This window comes from Cyrtonyx montezumae, unplaced genomic scaffold, assembly GCF_038088225.1.
Source record: "Cyrtonyx montezumae isolate F1298 unplaced genomic scaffold, pur_monq_1.0 scaffold_4, whole genome shotgun sequence".
Taxonomy (NCBI): domain Eukaryota; kingdom Metazoa; phylum Chordata; class Aves; order Galliformes; family Odontophoridae; genus Cyrtonyx; species Cyrtonyx montezumae.
The window spans coordinates 12,387,987-12,408,077 of NW_027072045.1; the positions used below are offsets into that span (position 1 = coordinate 12,387,987).

The window sequence follows — 20,091 nt, forward strand, 5'->3', positions numbered from 1 at the left end:
GGCAGGTGGGGGTGGGCTGGGTGAGCTGAGAGGGCTTTTCCAACTGGAATGACTCTGTGATTCCACAGTTCTAAGTTTCAATTCTCCCCGTGCAGCTCTTTGCGAATGAGAGCATCCCAGAGCACGTTGGCTTTGCCCGTGTGAAGATCAGCCTCATCAATGAGAACGACAACCGGCCGGTCTTCAGCAAGGCCCTCTACAATGTCAGCCTTCTGGAGAACACCACCGTGGGCACCACCGTGCTGCAGGTCCACGTGAGTAGAAGCATCCCTGCTGCAAATCCCACGTGTGGTGAGGAAATTCGGGTCGGGTGTGCTGTGCATGGAAAGAGAGGGGAAGAGTTGTGTGAGTTGTGTTGGTTGTAGTGGTCTTCTCCAACCTTACTGATTCTGATTCGGTCTAGAATTGTCTGTTAGCCATGAAACCCATGGAGATGTGTTCCTGTGGGATGGGAAATATCCCCTATGAAGTAGCACCAGTGCAGTGTGTTAGATATGTTGCTGCTGCTGCGCTATAGTCACGGCCCCTGCATGCCACCCAGAGAAGAAAAGCCCTGACAAAAGGGCTTGGTGTGTAAGTGTGTTTACTCTACAAACAGATGGTGTGAAACTGCACAGAGCCCCCGAGCTGTTCCCATCTGACAGTTATTAATATTTCAAGCAGATGTTTAGCTAGTTGGGCCGTCAGGCACTGAACAATGAGGCTGTTACTGCTGCTCCTCTTTCCCCGACTTCCAGCTCTGCCAGCATTTCGGAGCACACGCAGAACCGCCCGGAGTCGAATTCTCTGTGATAAATCAGAATGGATGCAATTAGTGGTGAAACCCAGCTTGCTCTCCCAGCTGATCCCAAACTTCTCAAAGTCTTCCTGCTGTGGGATGCTTGGCTTTCCTGCAGGCTTCCCAGGATGTCCCATGTGCTGTAGGAATACTGGATAGGAGGATGCTGCTGCTGAAAGCCTATTTGCTAGCTATGAAATTCCTTCTTTTATTATTTTTTTCTTCCTTCTTTTTTGCTTGCTTGGTGTGGTATTTACCCACAGGGTCAGGTGCTGGAAAATGCCCCTTTGCACAGTGCAGGTCTGATACCCAGCTGCAAGTGGAAAGGGGAGGGGGAAAAAAGGGCAGAAGCAGACGTCATTTGCAGTGACAAATGGCCATTTGTCTCCGCAGCATTTCAGCTCCTAATGCTGCTGACAGCAGAAAAACACTGCCTGCTACACGTGTAAATCAGCTGTAGAACAACACCTTGTATAGACACGAGGTCAGCTCTGCGTCTCTGCACCTCCTCGTGTGCAACCCAGTCCCCTCCCAGTGTTACACAGCCCTGTTTGCACTCTTAAGACTCTGTTGGCCCACTCTCCGTTCCGCATCCTCTCCTCTCTCTATCCACCCATCTGTTCAGTCCCATCCAGGAGATGCATTTATCATACAGATGCAGGGAGCTTCTTGCTTGTAGGAGAACATCTGGAATGGCCCTGCATCCCTGAGGTGTAGGGGCAGGGTGCTGGGAGTGCTCCCCCAGCCTCTTCCCCTTAAAGCTCTGCCCCAGATACCAGCAGATATTGAAATACTGTTATTTTTTTTCAGAAACAACTGGCCATGAAACCTTTTAATAACATAACTGAAAAGGTCAGAGAGAGAATTTCACACTTCTTGAGCAAGCAGGCAGCCGGTATATAACTTCATGCCCTCCAGGAACAAGAGGCACGGAGAGCATATGCTGCACCCTGAACTAACTGGGGTGCATACCACCCCTGACTGAGCACTGCCAGCAATTGGTGGCGCTGAGGCAGTCAGGGTGTCCGTCTGGTGCTGTCCTGGGGCTGGAGATGACCCATGTGCTGCTCTTCTGTGTCACAGGGAGTGGCTGACATCAGGCTGGAAGTGTTTTGGGTTATGGAAATAGGGTCTTGCTTTGGGATTCCCAAAGCTCCAGTGAGAGGAGTGAGGGTTCATCATCTGGTCCTGTTGGTGTGCGGGCGTGTGTTGTGTGATCAGCTGTTGTTCTATTTGCTGGATCTGTAGGGCTGGGGAAGGGGACAGAGACCCGGTGGGGGGCAGGAATTAAGGGGCAGGAGGTCTCCTTAAGCTCCTCATATCCTACAGATCTGCACCACACAGTCCTCCTGGAAAGCTCCGATAACCAAAATCATTAAAGCCCAAACAAACAGCGAGCAACTCATTCCTTAGCCACAGCAATGCCTCTGATTTGCTCAGATGGGATGGGGAAAAGTAATTCCCCAGGGGAATGTGAGAAACAGTCCCACCCTCAGACCCCACTTGCTCCTTTGCTCCAGGGATGTGCTGCATCCCGAAGCAACCCCACAGCCTGCAGAGCTCAGCCCCTCTTTGCCACCATGCTTCCCTAGGAGAAACCTTGTTAGTAAGAGTGTAATGAAGTAAATGTGCTAATTAACCTTCCATTACTCTCCTCATTAAAGCAACCCTTAATTTGCTTGGCAAAGTTTCTCTCCTTCACCACCCAGCTGTCAGTTTGCTGCTGCCGCTTCGATCTCTCTTTGGCCTCGCATCGGGGATGGGAAAATCGATCCCAGCCTGCTTTCCCTCCCCTTCTTTCCATCCAGCCGTGAACACCAGTCAACACGAAAGTAATAGTGTGGTTTTCCCACCCTGGGCATCAATATGCACCTATTTAACATGCGAATCGCCTTCTCAATCAGCAGCTAGCCTGCCCCATGCCCCTTCCTTCCTCTGGGCTCTGGACATGGACTGGGATGGATTCACTTTGGGGCAACACCCGCCCTGAAAAGGCTTTGGCACAAGCATAGTGATAGGTGGGATCTGCTGGCCAGGGTGAGAACCTCGGGTAGTACTTGCATGACTTCAGAGGGGATGGGAGGTGATAAAGAGAGGCAATGTCAGCATTAGCATCCCAATCGATCCTGTTGTTCTTCAGCCTGGTGTGCTCCTGCTCCAGCTGTGCTTAAACGGAGCAAAATCACGTCCAATTTCCCTGCCGCTCACAGGAAAATTGAATCCTTTATCTGTGCGGAGGAGAGGAAAGCTGCAAACATGCCAAACAATAAATAGTTAAATAATCAAAGCAGGCGATTCCAAATTGCCTGGAAAGTTAAACATGAGTGGCTTTTCTTATTCATGCCTGCCCCCTATTTTTTTTTTTTTTTTTTTGTAAACCCGCTCACACTCCTTGTTCCTTTCAAATATTCTTCTCGATTCGGCACTGTAAATGCAGGGCAGGGAGGTGGGGGTTTCCAGGTAGTGGCGTGATTGACGGATCTGAAGCCCTCGTCTTTCTGTCAGGGCCCAGTGCTCTCTGGCTGTGTTTATCTCTTTAATCTAAATATCAATCCGTAAGACTGAAATGGGGTGGAATAGGAATCATGACAGCTGAGGAGAGAGACACTTATTGCAGCTCTCGCAGCCGCGCCGCAGCCTGATGGAGCTGTCAGGATAAATGCACGGCTTCAAAGTGCAGAGGTGGCAAAAACTGAAGCTCGGCCCCAAATGGGACAGTTGCAGCAGTAAAACAGCTCTGCATCCCAAGGTGATGCGCAGGCATGGGCTGCCCACGGGGTTGAGTTGAGGTCCCTGGAGGTGTTGCAGAGATGTGGCGCTGAGGGACGTGGGCAATGGACAGGTGGGGGTGGGCTGGGTGACCTGAGAGGGCTTTTCCAACCTTACAGTTCTATGTGGGGTGACTTCCACCCATTGCAGCTGGAGCCTGGGCTCCTCGTGCCCATCAGCCCTGGGTGAGATGGGGCTGCGCACAGTGGGAGAGCTCCTGGAAGCATTTCAGGGAGCAATGGGGATTTATATTTCCTGCGTTGGACTTTGACCTTAATTCCTTCCATTTTGCTGGGCTGTAAAATTCATTAGGGACCTAACGGTGAAGCGATTGAGATGTCAGCCAGGCAATTGCGCGGTTATTTAATCTATCAGATGCGTGGCTTGCCATTTAGGCGGACAACAAGAAAATATGAAATCAATACACTTCATTAGTGGAGAACTTGCTCCCAGCTCCCTTGCACACAGCAGGGCACTGTGCTGGGCTTGGTGCCGCTTCGAGGTGGGACAGGGGCACAAAACACAGCCCTAAGCCCCTTCCCCATGACTGTCTTCACCCTAAGATGCTGTAGGGTCTCACCTTGACCCGGCCACTAAATGACGGCCACCCAGGCAAGTGTTAACCTGGCCGACGAGGCACTGCTGCTGTTAGAAAACACAATCAGTGAGCCAGGAGGAGAGATGAGAAGGCTCTGCCGTTCTCAGGGGGGTTGATTGGCTATTTGTCTACCCCCTAAGAGCCCTCTGGGGTCGTTAGCAGCAATTGAAGCCCTGCTTGGGGCAGCTGGGCATCTCCCTCTCCTCACCCCAGCCCTAATCACGGCTGCAGCTCGGCAATGCTGCCTGATTGCTGCCTCCCACTGGGCCGGGGAAACAACGGCTGCCAGAGCATCCTCCACTTGGGAAAGTTGTGCATTAAGCAGGTTTCCCACCAGTTCTCTCCAGTTCCTTGTTCTTTAGCAAACGCCTTCAGAACTGGGCAGGTGGATGTGCAGTGCCAGCCCCTGTCCCCGTGCCAGGAGGCAAGAAGCACGGCCGGTCACTCGCTGCCCTGACAGCTTTCTGATGTCAGGTAATTGCTTTCCTGCTACGACTCTTTTAAGCAGTGAGCTCCTGGCCAAAGCAATTTGTTCCCCATTAATTTTTATTTCCCGGATCCTCAGTGCGGGGCAGGGGGAAACAAAGATAGCAGAGGAGCCGTGACCCACTGCGGCAGCCCAACCGTACCCACCTCATCCCGCTGCCTTCCCAATGCAAATCCACACCGGAGCTGAGCGAGGGTGCCAGTCCTGGGGTGATCATCCATCAGGCAGGTTTTGGTGGATCGGGATGATTTTGGGGTGGAGATCTGAATAGATATGCATGGCTTTTGTCTCTCTGAGTGCGTCCCTGGCTCATCCTGCAGAGCTGCTGCAAGAAGAGTTAATCTCGAGCAGTTTAAGGAGTCATTCAGTGGGGCTCGGCAGATGATGAATGTTGAAACCATTACAAGCAAAGCGCCGGGGCTCCGTGGAGCTGTTTAAAAATGAATTCTCCCATGTAAATTTCTGCTCCATCAATCCTTATGACATGTCAAACATTGCTATTGTTTCCCGAACAAATTGCACGACATGCCCTTTCCTGCAGATCCGTGCGGGAGAGCGGAACCGCTCACCTGGGAGGTGGAAAGGATGCCCATGGGATAAAAGGGAGATATGGAAATACTCGTGTGTGGGGCTGACACCGCAGAGCAGCATTCCTGCAGCTCAAGGAATGAATGGATTCCTTGGGTTAGCCCAGCTGCCTCTTCCCAGGACTCTCCCTGAGTTTTGCCACCTGAATGCCTTTTGGAGAAGAGCATTGCACCAGTGACAGCTCGCAGGCAGACCTGTGCTTCCATCCTGCCCTTTGCAGGCTCCAGTGGGCAAATCCCCTCTTAATATTCTGGGCAGGAGGCGAGCAGCCGCAAAAGCCGTTTGATGGCTGCTTGAGGTGGAGCCCCGGGAAACTTCCAGCCAGATACTTCTCCTCCTCCTCCTTCTCTTTCTCCTTCTCTCTGTCTGCAGCTGGGGACCACTCCATGGGAAACAGGTGACAATGTGGCATTGGGAACAGCCCCACGGAGCCATCAGGGTTTCAGCTCTTCTCACACAGTGCAGCAGCTCCGTGCTGACCTTCTCTTCACCTTCCTCCTTCCCTATATTTTTTTTAGCCTGGCAGCAGAAAATTACACTTTCCCAGCGTTGTCTGTCACTGCAATAAGCACTTTCAAGCGCAATCGCACGGGGCCAAATGAAGGGAATTAGTTTTGCCCATGCTTTGTGGCACTGGCAGGTTCCCTGTAAATCATTATCTCATCACCACTGATCCAGGTGTGTGGAAAATGCCTTTCTCGTCCCAAGCATTTAGGGATTAATGGGTCTTAGGTTACGGGCATAAAAATGATGTCTGGAAAAAAGACATCCCCTGGTCCCAGGTAGGGTGGCTTTGGGCAGGTTTGCTTGGTTTTGCTGAGTGCAATGTGCACAAAAATTAGATCATACCTTAGCGGTGGAGAGGAAAAGCAACAAAATAGGTAGGGCTGGGAGGATGGCTCCACCATGGTGTGCTTTGGCTGGGGCAGAGCACTGAGGATTTACCAGCTGAGAAGCTTTTGGGGGAAGATGAAGAAATTAAGGCAAGTTTTCACACCGTGGCATGACACGTACGGGACATGGGCAAGGCAGTTGGGTGTGCTCGAACTCCTGGCCATTCGTAAATCAGGAGCGGGTTGTGCTCTGTGCCAGTCCTAAAATACAGCCTCCTGATGGTATCTGGACATAAAATGTGTCTCTGACCCTGCTTCTCAGAGGCTGCTTGGAATCTAAGTAGTCCAGACAGGACTCAATTTAGAAAACATACTGGAGGGAGGGTGGAGGGGGGGGAAGATGTAGTTTTGGACTTGTATTCCACTTCCTTCATCTAAATACAAAGTTCTCTGGTCATTTTTTCTTGCCTCCGTTCATGCATATTTTATATATTCATTAGAGAAAAGACTTTAAAACATACATAAATCTCACTTCACTCCGCTGGAGCTGATGTGCTGTGCTTTGCATACCTCGCCTGGAGGCGAAGCCTTCCAGTGGCAAAGCCTTGCAGGATTTGGGCTTTCCCAGGTCATCTGTCTTCTATTTTGTGGCTTTGAGATTAGGATTTCTCTGCTGGACTCTCCTCTGTGGAAATAGAGTTGCTCGCAGCAGACAGCTCTCTTCTTCTCTGTTTTCTTTAAAATCTCATCTTCCTTGAATTGCTGTATTGCATGAGCTCTTCCTACATCGGCTCAGCACAGCAATGAAAGGCAGCAGGCGTAACATTTTGGGAGGGATGCTATCTGCAGTGGGTGGCCAGACAGAAATTCCCCCAAAAATGAGGCAAAGCCCAACAGTGCAAGTCTGGATCCATTGGGTATTCAACAGCAGCGCACAACTTAGGCAGAAAGGAGGAGCAGGAGGTAAAAAGAGGGGGAAGAAGAGGCTGAGGTTTTCCTGCCTGCTTTGGGGGGCTGCTGGAGGCAGCACCTTCTGTGGGTGCTTCTGGAGGAAGCTGAGCAGCCACTGGCCTGCCCCAAAGTCATGTCACCTGGGAAGACACGAACCTTCCCGGGGTGAGAATGCAAATTAAGCTTTCTGTGAGTTGTGATGGGTTCACTGGTGTGTGCAGTTCCCAGAAGTCGCTTCATTTGTTAACTGACTTTTAATGGTATTCTTTTTCAGGCAACTGACAATGATGTGGGCAGCTATGGGAAAGTGAGTTATTTCTTCAGCGATGACCCCGACCGGTAAGCATGGCTGAACAACTGGGGTAAAGGTGCTTCTCCAAAATGTCTTCTAACCCCGTTGAGAAGGCAAATTAGGGATATTTATTTCATCCTATGAAAAAAATATATATATATGAAAAAGCTTTTTGCACACATGGAATTTTCCCAGCATGGTGATAAAGGTTGGGCTAACGTCCTACCATCTCCAGCATGTAGTCACTGAGGTTTTCACTCCTTTCTGTCCCTCCCCAGTTTCTCACTGGACAAGGACACCGGTGTGATCCTGCTGACAGCCCGGCTGGACTTCGAGACCATGCAGCGCTACACGCTGACTGTCATTGCACGGGATGGCGGTGGTGAGGAAACAGCCGGGCGCATCAGGATCAACGTCCTCGATGTCAATGACAACGTGCCCACCTTCCAGAAGGAGGCATACCTGGGGGCACTGAGGGAGAACGAGCCCTCTGTCACCCAGGTGGTCCGGCTCCGGGTGAGGGGCCAGCTGGATCCAGGTTCCCATTCAGCACTGCTCCCTGCATGGCCAGTGCAACGCTTGTGCTCACCTTTCCATCTTATTATCTCTGTAGGCATCTGATGAGGACTCCCCCCCAAACAACCACATCACCTACAGCATTGTGCAGGCATCTGCCTTCCGCGAGTACTTTGACATCACGGTGTCAGAAGGGTATGGAGGTAAGCACTGAGGTTGAGAGATGACAAGAAGGCAACAGGTTGGGTGCTGACAATAGGATGTCCCCCACCTGGCCCACTTGGTGCTGAGCCCCATGCCTTGCATCCTTCCAGTGATAAGCGTGAACCACCCCCTTGACTACGAGCAGGTGGTCAATGGGGTCATCTACCTGACTGTGATGGCCAAGGACGCCGGCAACCCACCGCTCAACAGCACCGTCCCTGTCACCATCGAAGTGTTTGTAAGTACAGTGCAAACACGATGATAGGGACAGGGCACAGGTGGAGCTGGGGCATCCCCTCAGCCCCCATTAGGCAGTGTGAACGCACCTGCCTTTTACAACTGGAGAAAGAAAAGAAAAAAAAAGAGCAAAACCATAGGAAAAATACAAGGAGGAAGTGTTTGACAACAGCACGTCAGGAAAAAAAGAGATGTGAGAAGGCGGAACAAGAGCTAGTGGGGAGGGAGACGATATATTTTTTCTTCCTTTGCTTGTTGGTTTTTAATAAAGAAGTCAAACTCGCCTTGTAGATCTCCCATTAGGGGACAATGTGCTTTGTAGAGGGAGCCGCCGAGTCAGAACTAATAGCGCGTGGCGCCGAGATCCGGGGAAATATCACTGCTAATGAGCTGCTGCTGCGCTCCCTGCCGCTGCCGTCCTCGCTGGGGCGTTGAGCCAGCAAAGGGAAGCGTGCAAAGGAGAGGGGTCTGCAGGGGTCTGTAAAGCTGATGATGGTATGGTAGAGTGCACAGGGTCCTGTTGGGCATCTCTCCCCAACCATTGGCTTTGCCCTGTGACAGTCACCCCATGCTCCCTGGGAATGGATGCAGTTTCCGCGTTGCTCTCAGAGAAGGCACAGGGAGAGCCGAGTGTTGCTCTGGCTGATTACAGACCACCTGCTTCCAGAAATTGGAGCAGAGGATGGCAATTTAATTACGGTGCAATGGGCATCACTGGCACGTGAAATTGCCTCAAATATCTGGTTTGGTGGCATCAGGAGCAGCGGAGTCTACTGGTCCGTCAGCAGCCTCCACAAAGAAAACGTCCCTGGAACAGCCCCAGGAAAATGACAAAACCCATGACAGTGCTTTAATGTCCTGCTGCCTCCACCCTTCCCTATCTGGGCTGTTGGACTTGGTTCTCAGACCCACTCTTCATGCTGTTGCCTTGGGCTGGCCATGTGATTATGAGCACTTTGCACCTCCCCACCCACAGTGCCCTTATCCCAGCCGGCCTCTTACCATTTTCTTTGCTGTAGGATGAGAATGACAACCCACCCACCTTCAGCAAGCCCTCCTACGTGATAGCCGTCATGGAGGACATCATGGCAGGTAGGGAGCACATCTTCTTCTCCAGCCATTCAGGTGGGCCCTGGGGGTCCATAGCCAATCTGGGGTATGCAAGGATTTGTCAGGGAGCAAAGAGCCCTTGGGTCGATGGGCAGTAGGGCAGGTGACTCCTCCAGCCCTCATTTCTGCCCACAAGGTGCTACTGTGCTGTTCCTCAATGCCACAGACCTGGACCGGTCCAGGGAGTACGGGCAGGAGTCAATCATCTACTCCCTGGAAGGCTCCTCTCATTTTCGGATCAACGCTCGCTCAGGTGATCCTCCATCTACACTCATTCTTTTCCATTCAATCTAGTCCTGTTATTTTCCCCCTGTATTCTTCCCCATCATTTTTCCCCTTTCACCCTTACTCTCCCCTCCTCTTTCCCAATCAGCCCGCTTAGGGGAAACACAGTGTTAGGGAGTCACCAGATTTCAGTCCCCAAGGTTGGTCACTGTGAAGTTTTTGGGAGAGGCCCCAGCAAAAGGTCCCAGAAGTGATGCTTGAGGAAAGGCTGGCAGTTTGGCTGTACTTTAGCTCAGGAGAAGCTGCCTGCCCTTCCTCACGGACATCTTTTTGGTTCATTAAGGGCAGGAATGCTGACAAAGCTGCAAATGCTGCAGACAGGACTTCCTCTTATCCATATGGCACCTGCAAGTAAAGAGGCACGTGGGTGATTGGATAGGAGAGAAGGGATGATAGTGTGCCCTGAGGTGGTGGACAAGCCAACACTATCTGTGAGATATCCAAATTCTCAGAACCTGTTCAGTGAGGATGTGCTGTGCTGGGTGCAAGTCTGTGGGCAGGAGACATCCATCATTACGACGTCTGCATGCTTAAACCACTTTTCCTGTGATTAATTTTTTCAGTACAGGAATTAGTTGGTGCCGTGAGAGTTTGGAGTCGGATATATTTTAGGGAGACCTTTAGCCTTACAAATTTTCCTTGCTGAGATTAGTTTTCCCCCTCCAATACTTGAATGGATGAGCTCTTCTCATGGTGTTCCAGCTCCTCCATGCGTAGCAAGGCACATCGCCTTACAGCTCAGGCACTGAGTGAGAAATGGGCAGTTTGAGAGGTTCAAGGGATCAAAGCAGCATATATAGCCTCAGGAGGATGGGAGAGCATGGCTGTCCCTTACAGTGTTGGCCATAGATCCCTTCCAGGAAACTCCATCCTTCCATGTGAAGCTGAATCGTTCTCCATCTTGAAGTAGCTCTGTTTTCACCAGTTCCCCAGGATACATGTGGGAAGTCACTGTGTGACCTCCCTCATCTCTCTCATCCCTTTTGGCTGCAGGAGAAATCACGACGACATCCTTGCTGGACCGGGAGGCCAAATCTGAATACATCCTCATTGTCAGAGCTGTGGACGGGGGTGTGGGTCACCATCAGAAGACAGGAATTGCCATGGTGAGCATGGTCCCAGGACCCAGTGCTTGGAGGACACGGGAGCACACAGAGGTGTCTGCCCATCACTCTAGGCTGCCTCCCACTGCAGAATGACTCTTCAGAGTGGGCGGACCTGGAAATCAGGCTCCCTTTCCTAGCAAGCCATTTGTCACAGAGCCTCTTGACCTTCCCGTGCTTTGTGTGTCCATCTCCTGGTGCTGGCATGGCAGCAGGTACCCATTCCTCCCACGGCACAACTCCCTTTGTTAGTGCTTCTCAAGAAAATGCTTGGTCGGAGAGCTTGCAGGAGCACTTAGCTGTTCCTGATGACTGCTATTCACACACTGCCTGCGTCAAGGGTTTCCAACTGCTTTTTGATTTTTGGGCTCCTTGGAAAGTTCTAGCAGGCAGATTGAATCCACCTGGCAACGGCTTTGCCTCACCCCTCACTGACATACCATTGTTTGCAAAGTTTTTGTGGAATTCTTTGGAAATATCAGGCCAGAACCAAAGATCCCTCTCCTGTGGCCTAATATTGGTTGGAACATTTAATTGCCTTTGGGTTCTCACTCTTCTGGGATGCTCTGTTGGGCTGCAGAAGGAATGTCCCATGCAGCAGCAAAGTACTGTGGCAGTACCAAAGAGTTCCCCAAAATAACTGTCATTTAGAGGTGTCACTGGGAGGTGTGGGATCCAGGGAGGCTGTAACTAGAGTTGCAGCCTTGGCTAGGCAATTGCTGAGCTTGTGGAGTGTTGGGCTCCAGTTTGGGGCTACAGATGAGAGGATGTTCTCTCGGTAGCTTCACTTGAAAGGACAAAAAAAAAAAAGTAAAAAAGGGTTTCTGCAACACAGATCACAATTAGGACAGAAAAAAATCCACCCTGGCTCCCACACAGATGTGCCAGCAGCTGAGCCTGTGTTGTCTTGCAGGTGAACATCACGCTGCTGGACATCAATGACAACTACCCCACGTGGAAGGACGCACCCTACTTTATCAACCTGGTGGAAATGACCCCCCCAGACTCGGATGTCACCACGGTACGTGTGCAGGGAGGCAGCTTCAAACAGCCTCCTCCCACCTGCCCAGCCTTCCTCCTGCAGCAAACCTTGCAGAAGTCAGTTCAAAAGGTTCTTTCTTGCTGCCCATCCCTCTCCATTGGGATTCTTACTTGTTTTCTCAGTTATGTGGGTTTTGGGTGAGTTCTCCTTTTCTTAGCCTCGCTTGCGACCTCCTTCAAGGACCTCTCTGAAAGACATTGATTTACAACCTTTCAAATCTCGCTGGTGAAATAAAAGAGAAGGAGAGCAAGAGGCTTGCACTCCATCACACTGGGAGAAAAATGACGGGCACGAAAGAGAAAATAAATGAGGGGAAAGTGAGGAGAATCCACAAAACTGCTTAACAGGAAAGACTGCTAGGGAAAGCTGGTGCAGGAGGGAAGAAGGGTCCAGCAGGAGAGCAGGATGTGGCAAGGTTTGCGAGGGTGCCCACAGCACCCAGTCCCACTTTGGTGGACTTGTGGGTCCCACCACACTTCTCCCACACTGTCCTCCAAAGAGTGGCGGGTGAAAGCTGAGAAGTCCTCTTGCATCCCATCCCAATTAGCTGCTGGGAATATAATTGCCATGTGATCCGTAGGGTAGAAATTCAGCTGGGACAGAAGGAGCCAGGGAAGATACAAGTGTAATGAAGTTGTTCTGGACTTTGTGTATATATAAATGGCCCCTGTAATTAAAAACATCACAGAGAGCACCAGATGTCCTGAGAACTCCGCCAGTGAAGGCTCAGCCCCAAGCTTAGACAGCAGTGAATCTCCGCTTGGGATACTCTGTTTTAACTCCCGTATTTCAGCTCCATTTGTTGCCATTTCAGGTGGTGGCTGTAGACCCAGACCTGGGGGAGAACGGCACAGTGGTGTACAGCATCCGTCCCCCCAACAAGTTCTACAGCCTCAACAGCACCTCTGGCAAGATCCGCACCTCCGGCGTCCAGCTGGACCGTGAGAACCCCAACCCACAGGAGGCCGAGCTGATGCGGAGGATCGTGGTGTCGGTCACCGACTGTAAGCTGGTGTCATGGGAGGACATCAGCATTTAATGGGGGAAGCAGAGCCAGCTGATCCTTGAGAGCTGTTGGCATGCTGCAGGGCTGGGCACACCACCTTTTTGGGCACATGTAGAAAGACAAACTCTGCTTGCTTCCTGGGAGAGTTTTCCATGCTTGGGGACCATGCGTTCTCCTGATGGGCTGTAGGCATTAATCCTGACCCCTGTCCTGTCCCTGCAGGTGGGCGGCCACCCCTGAGAGCCACCAGCAGTGCCACAGTGTTTGTCAACCTGCTGGACCTGAATGACAATGATCCCACTTTCCAAAACTTGCCCTTCATCGCTGAGATATTGGAGGGTCTTCCTGCTGGCACCTCCGTCTTCCAGGTGAGCACATCTCACTACAGCTGGAAAATGTCACCATTCCTACAGTGGATGGAGGTGTCCATGGGAACCTGTTTTGTCTTCACACAGCATGGTGCCCACAAGGAGAATACCTTGAGGCTCTGTTGTTTCAACCTGTGGCTTCTGGGGACAGAGGAAAGCTCAGAGCTTTTGTCACTCAGGAGATGATTGGGGTCCTCATGTTCACCCTTCCCTCCTTCTTCTCTCCACCAGGTGCTGGCTATTGACCTGGATGAGGGCCCCAACGGGTGGGTGACGTATCGTATGCAGGTGGGGATGCCCCGTATGGACTTCCTCATCAACAGCACTAGCGGGCTCATCACCTCCACCACTGTGCTGGACCGGGAGAGAATCGCCGAGTACTACCTGCGTGTGGTGGCCAGCGATGCTGGCACACCCTCCAAGAGCTCCACCAGCACCCTCACTGTCAAAGGTGGGCGCACTGGGTCTCCTCCAGCCCCAAAAGTCTAAATTTCCATAGGCAGCAAGGGATGCTGCAGGGTGCTCCTACTGGCCACGGGTATTTTGGCTAGATGTGTGGCAAAAGGAGGGCAGCCCTGGGGTCACTCAGCTCCATTCCCTCTTGCAGTGCTAGATGTGAACGATGAGAGCCCCACCTTCTTCCCAGCCATCTACAACGTGTCATTGCCCGAGAACGTGGCCCGAGACTTCAGAGTGGTCCGGCTCAACTGCACGGATGCTGACGTGGGACTAAACGCTGAGCTCAGCTATTTCATCACAGGTACAGCTGCTGTCCCCGTCTCACTCAGCTGGGGAGCTTTCCACACTTGTGATGTTTCTCCAGACTGCCTTACAGGGGGACCTGAGTATCTTTTCCAAGGATACTTTCCACTCTGGCCATCAGCATAGGGAGCAGGTACACCTTCTGGGAAAAGTACAGCTTCTGGGACACGATGTCATCCTGATGAGAAAGAGGTCAAGTCTCACCTGCATCTGTGCTGCCTATCCCAAAACTTGTGTGGTATCGCCCTCTGCTGTACGGCCCCTGCTCTGGCTCCCCTCTTGGCTCTCGCCGGGCTGGGATTTGGGAACCCTCAGCCCTAAGCACCCCCGGTCATTAAACCCACGAGGTGCAGCATCTGCATAATTTATTTCAGGGCATCCCATAGCATCAGGTGCCCAGGGCCTGCATCTGGTCTCTGTTGGTTTTCACCCATGGAACCGCACCAGTGATGAAAACATTCCAGTCCCTGTTCTTTGCTGCAGGTGGGAACCAGGACGGCAAATTCAGCGTCGGCTTCAGGGATGGAGTGGTCAGGACAGTTGTGAGCCTGGACAGGGAGACGGTGGCATCATACGCGCTGATCCTGGAGGCCATTGGTGAGGGCTTCTCCCCATTTCCATGAAAGCTTTGAGCTGCTCATGTCTGCTGGGAACATCCTGCAGCTGCTTTTGCAGACAGCCACTTCACCTCTCATCTGGTCCAGACCCGGGCTTTTCCCTTCCCAGTTTGTCCTAGCACTGCAGCATTGCTCCCATACCGTTGGGCTCCAGCTCTGTGGCTGTCAGTTCATCCAAAGCCGCCTGGGATGGGCGGAGGAGCGGGCACCAAACACATCTTGGCCATCATCCCTGGAGCTTTAAAATGATATGCCTGCCTGCAGAAGGCTTGGACATCCCTTCTGAGCAGAGAGACAGAGGTGACCAAACCCCAGCACCGTTTTCTGTCCTGCAGACAACGGCCCCACTGGGAACCGCCGCACCGGGACTGCCACTGTCTATGTCACTGTCCTGGATGTCAACGATAACCGGCCCATCTTCCTTCAGAGCAGCTACGAAGCTAGTGTACCTGAGGACATCCCAGCTGCCAGCAGCATCGTGCAGGCATGTGGCTCCTCAGCACTGACAATATGTGGTGAGAGTGTCAGGGAGAAGGCAGCGAGGACAGGGAGCTTTGTGGGACCAAAACAAGAAACTCTCCCTACTCATTTGTGGGACAAGAGAAGCCCCTGTGCTTGTGAGGCCCCTTGGCCGGCTATCTCCCAGGAGGAACTAAAGGCAGAGGTTTCCAGGATTGTGTTGGAAGGGACCTCAGAGCCCATCCAGCCCCAACTCCTGCCATGAGATGGTTGCCCCCCAGCAGCTCAGGTCCTCATCCATGGCCTTGGGCACCTCCAGGGATGAGGCACCCACACTTCTTTGGGAAGCAGTGCCAGCACTTCATCACTCTCTGAGTCAGTTCTGAGAGAGCTGTGGGTCTGCTCGTGCAATCCCCACCCCAGGGTAGGAAGGTTTGGGGTAGGCAGCAGCAAGGTCAAAAGTACAAAAAAAAAAAAAAAAAAAAAAAAAAAAAAGGGGTTCAAAGGCACCAGCTAAATGTTTTTAATCGCTGATCGGAAACTGTGAGGTGGAGATGAGCAGAGTGGAAAGCAAGATGCTGCGTCAGAGGAAGAAGGCATTGCTCGCTGGCTGTGTGACGCAGGACAAAACCATGGCCAGCAAATGGCACGAGAGCTGCGGGGCCCAGAAGCTGAGAGCTGCAACCTGGGCTCATGCATTTGGGGCCATGGTGGTGCCCATGGCCCTGGGCACTCTGATAGCCCCAACTGGCCCCACGGGGCCCTTGCTGCAGCAAGTTGACCAAGGTTACCCTCCTTCTGGCATTTTCTAAGTGCACATGGTTTGACTTGGTGACCTGACAGGGTTCATTAGGGATTTTTTCACACACTTGAGGGCGGCTCGGATCCCTCTGGGGCAGCAGGATCCTTAGGCACAGAGCTGCACTGTTGCATGGGGACACCAGAGGGGACCATTGTGCTAGGTTTCCCTAGGAGCTCCATGCCATTCTCACAGTAGCTCGACTTGGTGGGCCACCGAGTTCGCTCAGGAAGAAGCACACCCCATATTTGGGGGCTCAGCCTGTGATGCAGAGGCAATGAGGGCAGGGTAACCCCTTAGCCTGGCAGGGTGGCAGGATCTGCAAGCTTCACCTCTGTTTTTCTTCCCTCAAAGGTGAAAGCCATGGATGCAGACGAAGGCGTGAATGGGAGAGTGTGGTACAGGATCGTCAAGGGTAAGCCCAGGTGCACGTGGGCACTGCAGAGGTCAGCACAACCTGTGTGACATCTCTCCCTTCCTCACACCCAGGGAATGAGCACAACAATTTTCGGATCAACCCCAGCAGTGGGCTGGTGATGCGTGGTGTGCGGCCCCTGGACCGTGAGCAGAACTCCTCTCACGTCCTGGAGGTGGAAGCCTACAACACAGAGCACGGCCCTATGAGGAGCTCTGTGCGGGTACGTGTCCAGCACGGGGCAGCTGCTAGGGATGCTGCATCAAACAGCAGTCATTTCCAGCCCTCAAAGAGCACAGGCAGGCGTGCAGGAAGCCTGAGAGACCTGGAAACACTGACGGAAAGTCTCTGTGGGTGGAGGAGAGGGTTTGGGTTTTGTTTTTTTCTTTTTATTTTTTTCTTGTGACTTTTGGGTGCGCTCGGGCTGTACTCTGGAAACCACACGGTCAAGCATCTATTTAATTAAGAGAGGACTAATGTAATAATCTTCAGCAATGATACAACTTCCTTCCTTCAGGAGGGGTTCTCATGAACCCTGATCCACCACCCCCTCCCTCTGGTCACATCACCTTTATTTTTAGAAGCACCGAGTTGTTGGGGAACTCCAGCTTAGCGCTATGTGCCCGCAGCCCCCATAGGAAAGCAGGAGGAGAAAGGCTGTCCCTGGGGGAAAGAGAGAAAATACAGCCTGACCTGCTGGCTGTGAGCCTGGCACCTAATTTCCCACAGAGCTGTCAGTGCTCACACACAGCAGGGTCTCCAGCAGTGATGGTTTGGGGCTGGGGATCCCAAAGAGGGGTTCACACTGCCTTCTGACCAAGGAAGGATGGGTCCTTCATAACACTGCTCCTGTGCAGGAGTTGAATGCCTGGAAATGGAAAAGCCCTCCCAGCTCACCCAGCCCACCCCACCTGCCCACTGCCCCACATCCCTCAGCGTCACAGTGCTGAAACACCTCCAGGGATGGTGACCCCCCCATCTCCCTGGTCAGCCTGTGCCACTGTGAACCACTGCTCTTTCATTCCTCTGTGAAAACCTGGTGGGTTCAGGCCACGAGAACAGCAGGCAGCACTATTCCCATCGGCTGAGTCCTCTCACTTGCATGTTCTCGGGGCCCACAGGTGATCGTGTATGTGGAGGACGTGAATGACGAGGTGCCGGTGTTCACCCAGCGGCAGTACAACCGCCTGGGGCTGCGCGAGACGGCCGGCATCGGCACCTCGGTGGCCGTGGTGCGAGCCACGGACAGGGACACAGGTAGGTGCCGGGCTGAGCTTGGTGTCGGTGGTTCTGCCTCGTTGGGATGCTGGCTGCCATGGTTCTGCTCCACCCCAGGGAACGGCGGCTTGGTCAGCTACCAAATCCTATCGGGCGCCGAAGGGAAGTTTGAGATTGATGAGAGCACAGGTCTCATCACTACCATCGACTACCTGGACTACGAGACCAAGACCAGCTACCTGATGAACGTCTCGGCCACAGATCAGGCCCCCCCCAACAACCAGGGCTTCTGCAGTGTCTACGTCAGCCTGCTGAATGAGCTGGACGAGGCCGTGCAGTTCTCCAACAGCAGCTACGAGGCCGTCATTGTGGAGAACATCCCACTGGGCTCCGAGGTGCTCCGCGTCCAGGCTCGCTCCATCGACAACCTCAACCAGATCACCTACAAGTTCGACCCCAACACCAACGCCCAGGCGCTCTCCCTCTTCAAAATCAACGGCATCACCGTAAGCGGCCGCTGAGCTGTCCTTTGGGCTGGGCTGTCCCCACGAGCCATGGGGCTGCTGGGGGGACACGACTCTTGCCCGTTGGCAGGGGGTGATCACGGTGAAAGGCCAGGTGGATCGGGAGAAGGGGGATTTCTACACCCTGACGGTGGTGGCCGATGATAGAGGGCCGAAGGTCGACTCCACAGTGGTGAGTGGCTCCTCTCCCCTCTCTTGGCCAGGTTATCACATGGGTTTTTCATTTATGCTGTAGACCTGTTTCCAGCTCCAAAACCATGATCTGAAAACCCAGGTATGGGGGAAACCATGCATTTGCATAAGCACAGACAGCTGAGTTTTAGCTTCTGTGTGTCACAGGGTCAGACTTCTCGTAACGCATAAAACAAACCAAAAAAATAGAAATTAAAGCACGGCCCTGTGTAGACTTTACAGATCACTTACCAAACTACACAGGTTCTCAGGTAGGTCAGTCTTGGGGAAGGGGGATTGGGGCTTGTAACACTTAGCTGTGCTAAAGGGAAGTGTTTATATTTGGCAACTTCAGAGGCAGCTCAGTGGGGCGATTTGCATCTCTCTGCTGCAGAGTGTTCCATGGGCATGGGTGGCTCTGTGGGCAGGGACAAAAGAGTGCAGGTTTGGGCCAGCTGGGCTCTGCAAGATTTTCAGAGCTGGAAGGATGCTCTGCATTCTGAGACCCCATATCCTGGGGCACTTACTGCCTCTGAAGGCAATGCTCTAGGAAAGAAGTGGTGAGGAGGGGGACCCTGTCCTGGTCAACTGGGATGTTCCTTGCCCCACTGACTTGGTTTTCTTTTGTTGTTGTTGTTTTTCTTTGCTTCCCTTTCCACAGAAGGTAAGCACGTGTGCCGTACCACCATCACTTTTGGTGGCAGGAGCTGGCCCAAGCACCAAGCCGCAGGTGGCACCTCCTGCAGAAGGGCAGCTGAAGTACTCTCCAGGCTCTCCCTGCTCCTCACTCCCCGATTGTGATTCACCAACAACCATAGCAGCTCCACTCAGCCCCGCCACACCTGGGGCTAAGGGAACCCATAAATAGAGCCCCGGGAACAGAAAGGCTCTTCCTCTCCCACTCGTGCGGATCTTCAATTGCAAAAGGCAATGAGAGCATTTCCTCCAATTAATGGTGGCCAAGGTAGCCCGCTCCTTTGTCGCCTCCAGGCTGCAAACTCCAGCAGGCTCAAGAGCATGATCTCTCTGGGTTTCCCTGCTCCTGCTCTGCAGGAGGTGAACCCCCACCTCCCACCTGCAATATCCGTGTTCGTTCCCCCTTGAGACAGACCCCACTTGCATTGCTGGCGCTTTTGGGGGGATAGAGGTTCAAGAACCGAGGGTTTTCTGGGGGTCTTACAAGGGGTCTCACCTCTGCCATGCCCACAGGTGACCATCACAGTCCTGGATGAGAACGACAACAGCCCGCAGTTTGACATCACCTCCGACTCAGCCGTCAGCGTGCCAGAGGACAGCACGGTCGGCAGGCGGGTTGCTGTGGTCCTGGCTCGTGACCCTGACGCGGGCAGCAACGGCCAGGTGGGGCAGCACATCATTCCCCAGCACCTGGCCAACACCTTCCCCTGCCCTGGTGCCAACTTCATGCCAGGCCCAGGGCTTTGCTTTGGAGTGGCTGAATACCCCATGCCACCTAGCATGCTGTGCCCTCTGAGACATCCCAAAGTGCTGCTGGGTTTATTCCTGTAGGGACTCCCTGTATCACATCACCTGCTGATGGTTTTCCTCTCTCTGCTGGTTGCTTCCAGGTGACGTTCTCGCTGACAGCAGGGAACGTGGGGCAGGTGTTTGAGATCCGTACCACTAACAACACCTATGGTGAAGTGTTCGTGGCTCGGCCGCTGGACCGGGAGCTGCTGGATCGTTACACCCTGCGGGTGAGCCAAGCCTCACCATGCTCCCTTGCCTTTTGGGCTTAGAAATGGCATTTTGGAGAAAAAAAATTCCCCACCACCACAGATCCAAGCTTCAGATGGCGGTGTGCCCCCCCGGAGGAAAGAGCACACCCTGCGGGTCACCGTCCTCGATGTCAACGACAACCCACCCGTCATCAATAGCCCCTTGGGCTACAATGTGAGCGTGAGCGAGGTGAGCACCTGAGGTGAGGCGACTCTGAGGGAG

General features: G+C 52.9%; 1 protein-coding gene across 1 annotated transcript in view; it reads left to right on the top strand.

Moving 5' to 3' along the window:
- CDH23 (cadherin related 23) overlaps positions 1-20,091 on the top strand; it is a 115,792-nt gene that overhangs the window by 70,203 nt on the left and 25,498 nt on the right. Inside the window, 24 exon segments of the mRNA XM_065746215.1 lie at positions 96-254; positions 7,279-7,343; positions 7,575-7,812; positions 7,910-8,015; positions 8,127-8,254; positions 9,273-9,345; positions 9,500-9,616; positions 10,642-10,754; positions 11,665-11,772; positions 12,608-12,797; positions 13,022-13,167; positions 13,399-13,618; positions 13,775-13,927; positions 14,413-14,526; positions 14,882-15,030; positions 16,159-16,219; positions 16,294-16,442; positions 17,341-17,476; positions 17,555-17,943; positions 18,032-18,133; positions 18,794-18,796; positions 19,342-19,491; positions 19,719-19,847; positions 19,930-20,058. Of these exon segments, the coding sequence (XP_065602287.1) occupies positions 96-254; positions 7,279-7,343; positions 7,575-7,812; positions 7,910-8,015; positions 8,127-8,254; positions 9,273-9,345; positions 9,500-9,616; positions 10,642-10,754; positions 11,665-11,772; positions 12,608-12,797; positions 13,022-13,167; positions 13,399-13,618; positions 13,775-13,927; positions 14,413-14,526; positions 14,882-15,030; positions 16,159-16,219; positions 16,294-16,442; positions 17,341-17,476; positions 17,555-17,943; positions 18,032-18,133; positions 18,794-18,796; positions 19,342-19,491; positions 19,719-19,847; positions 19,930-20,058 (3,327 nt within the window).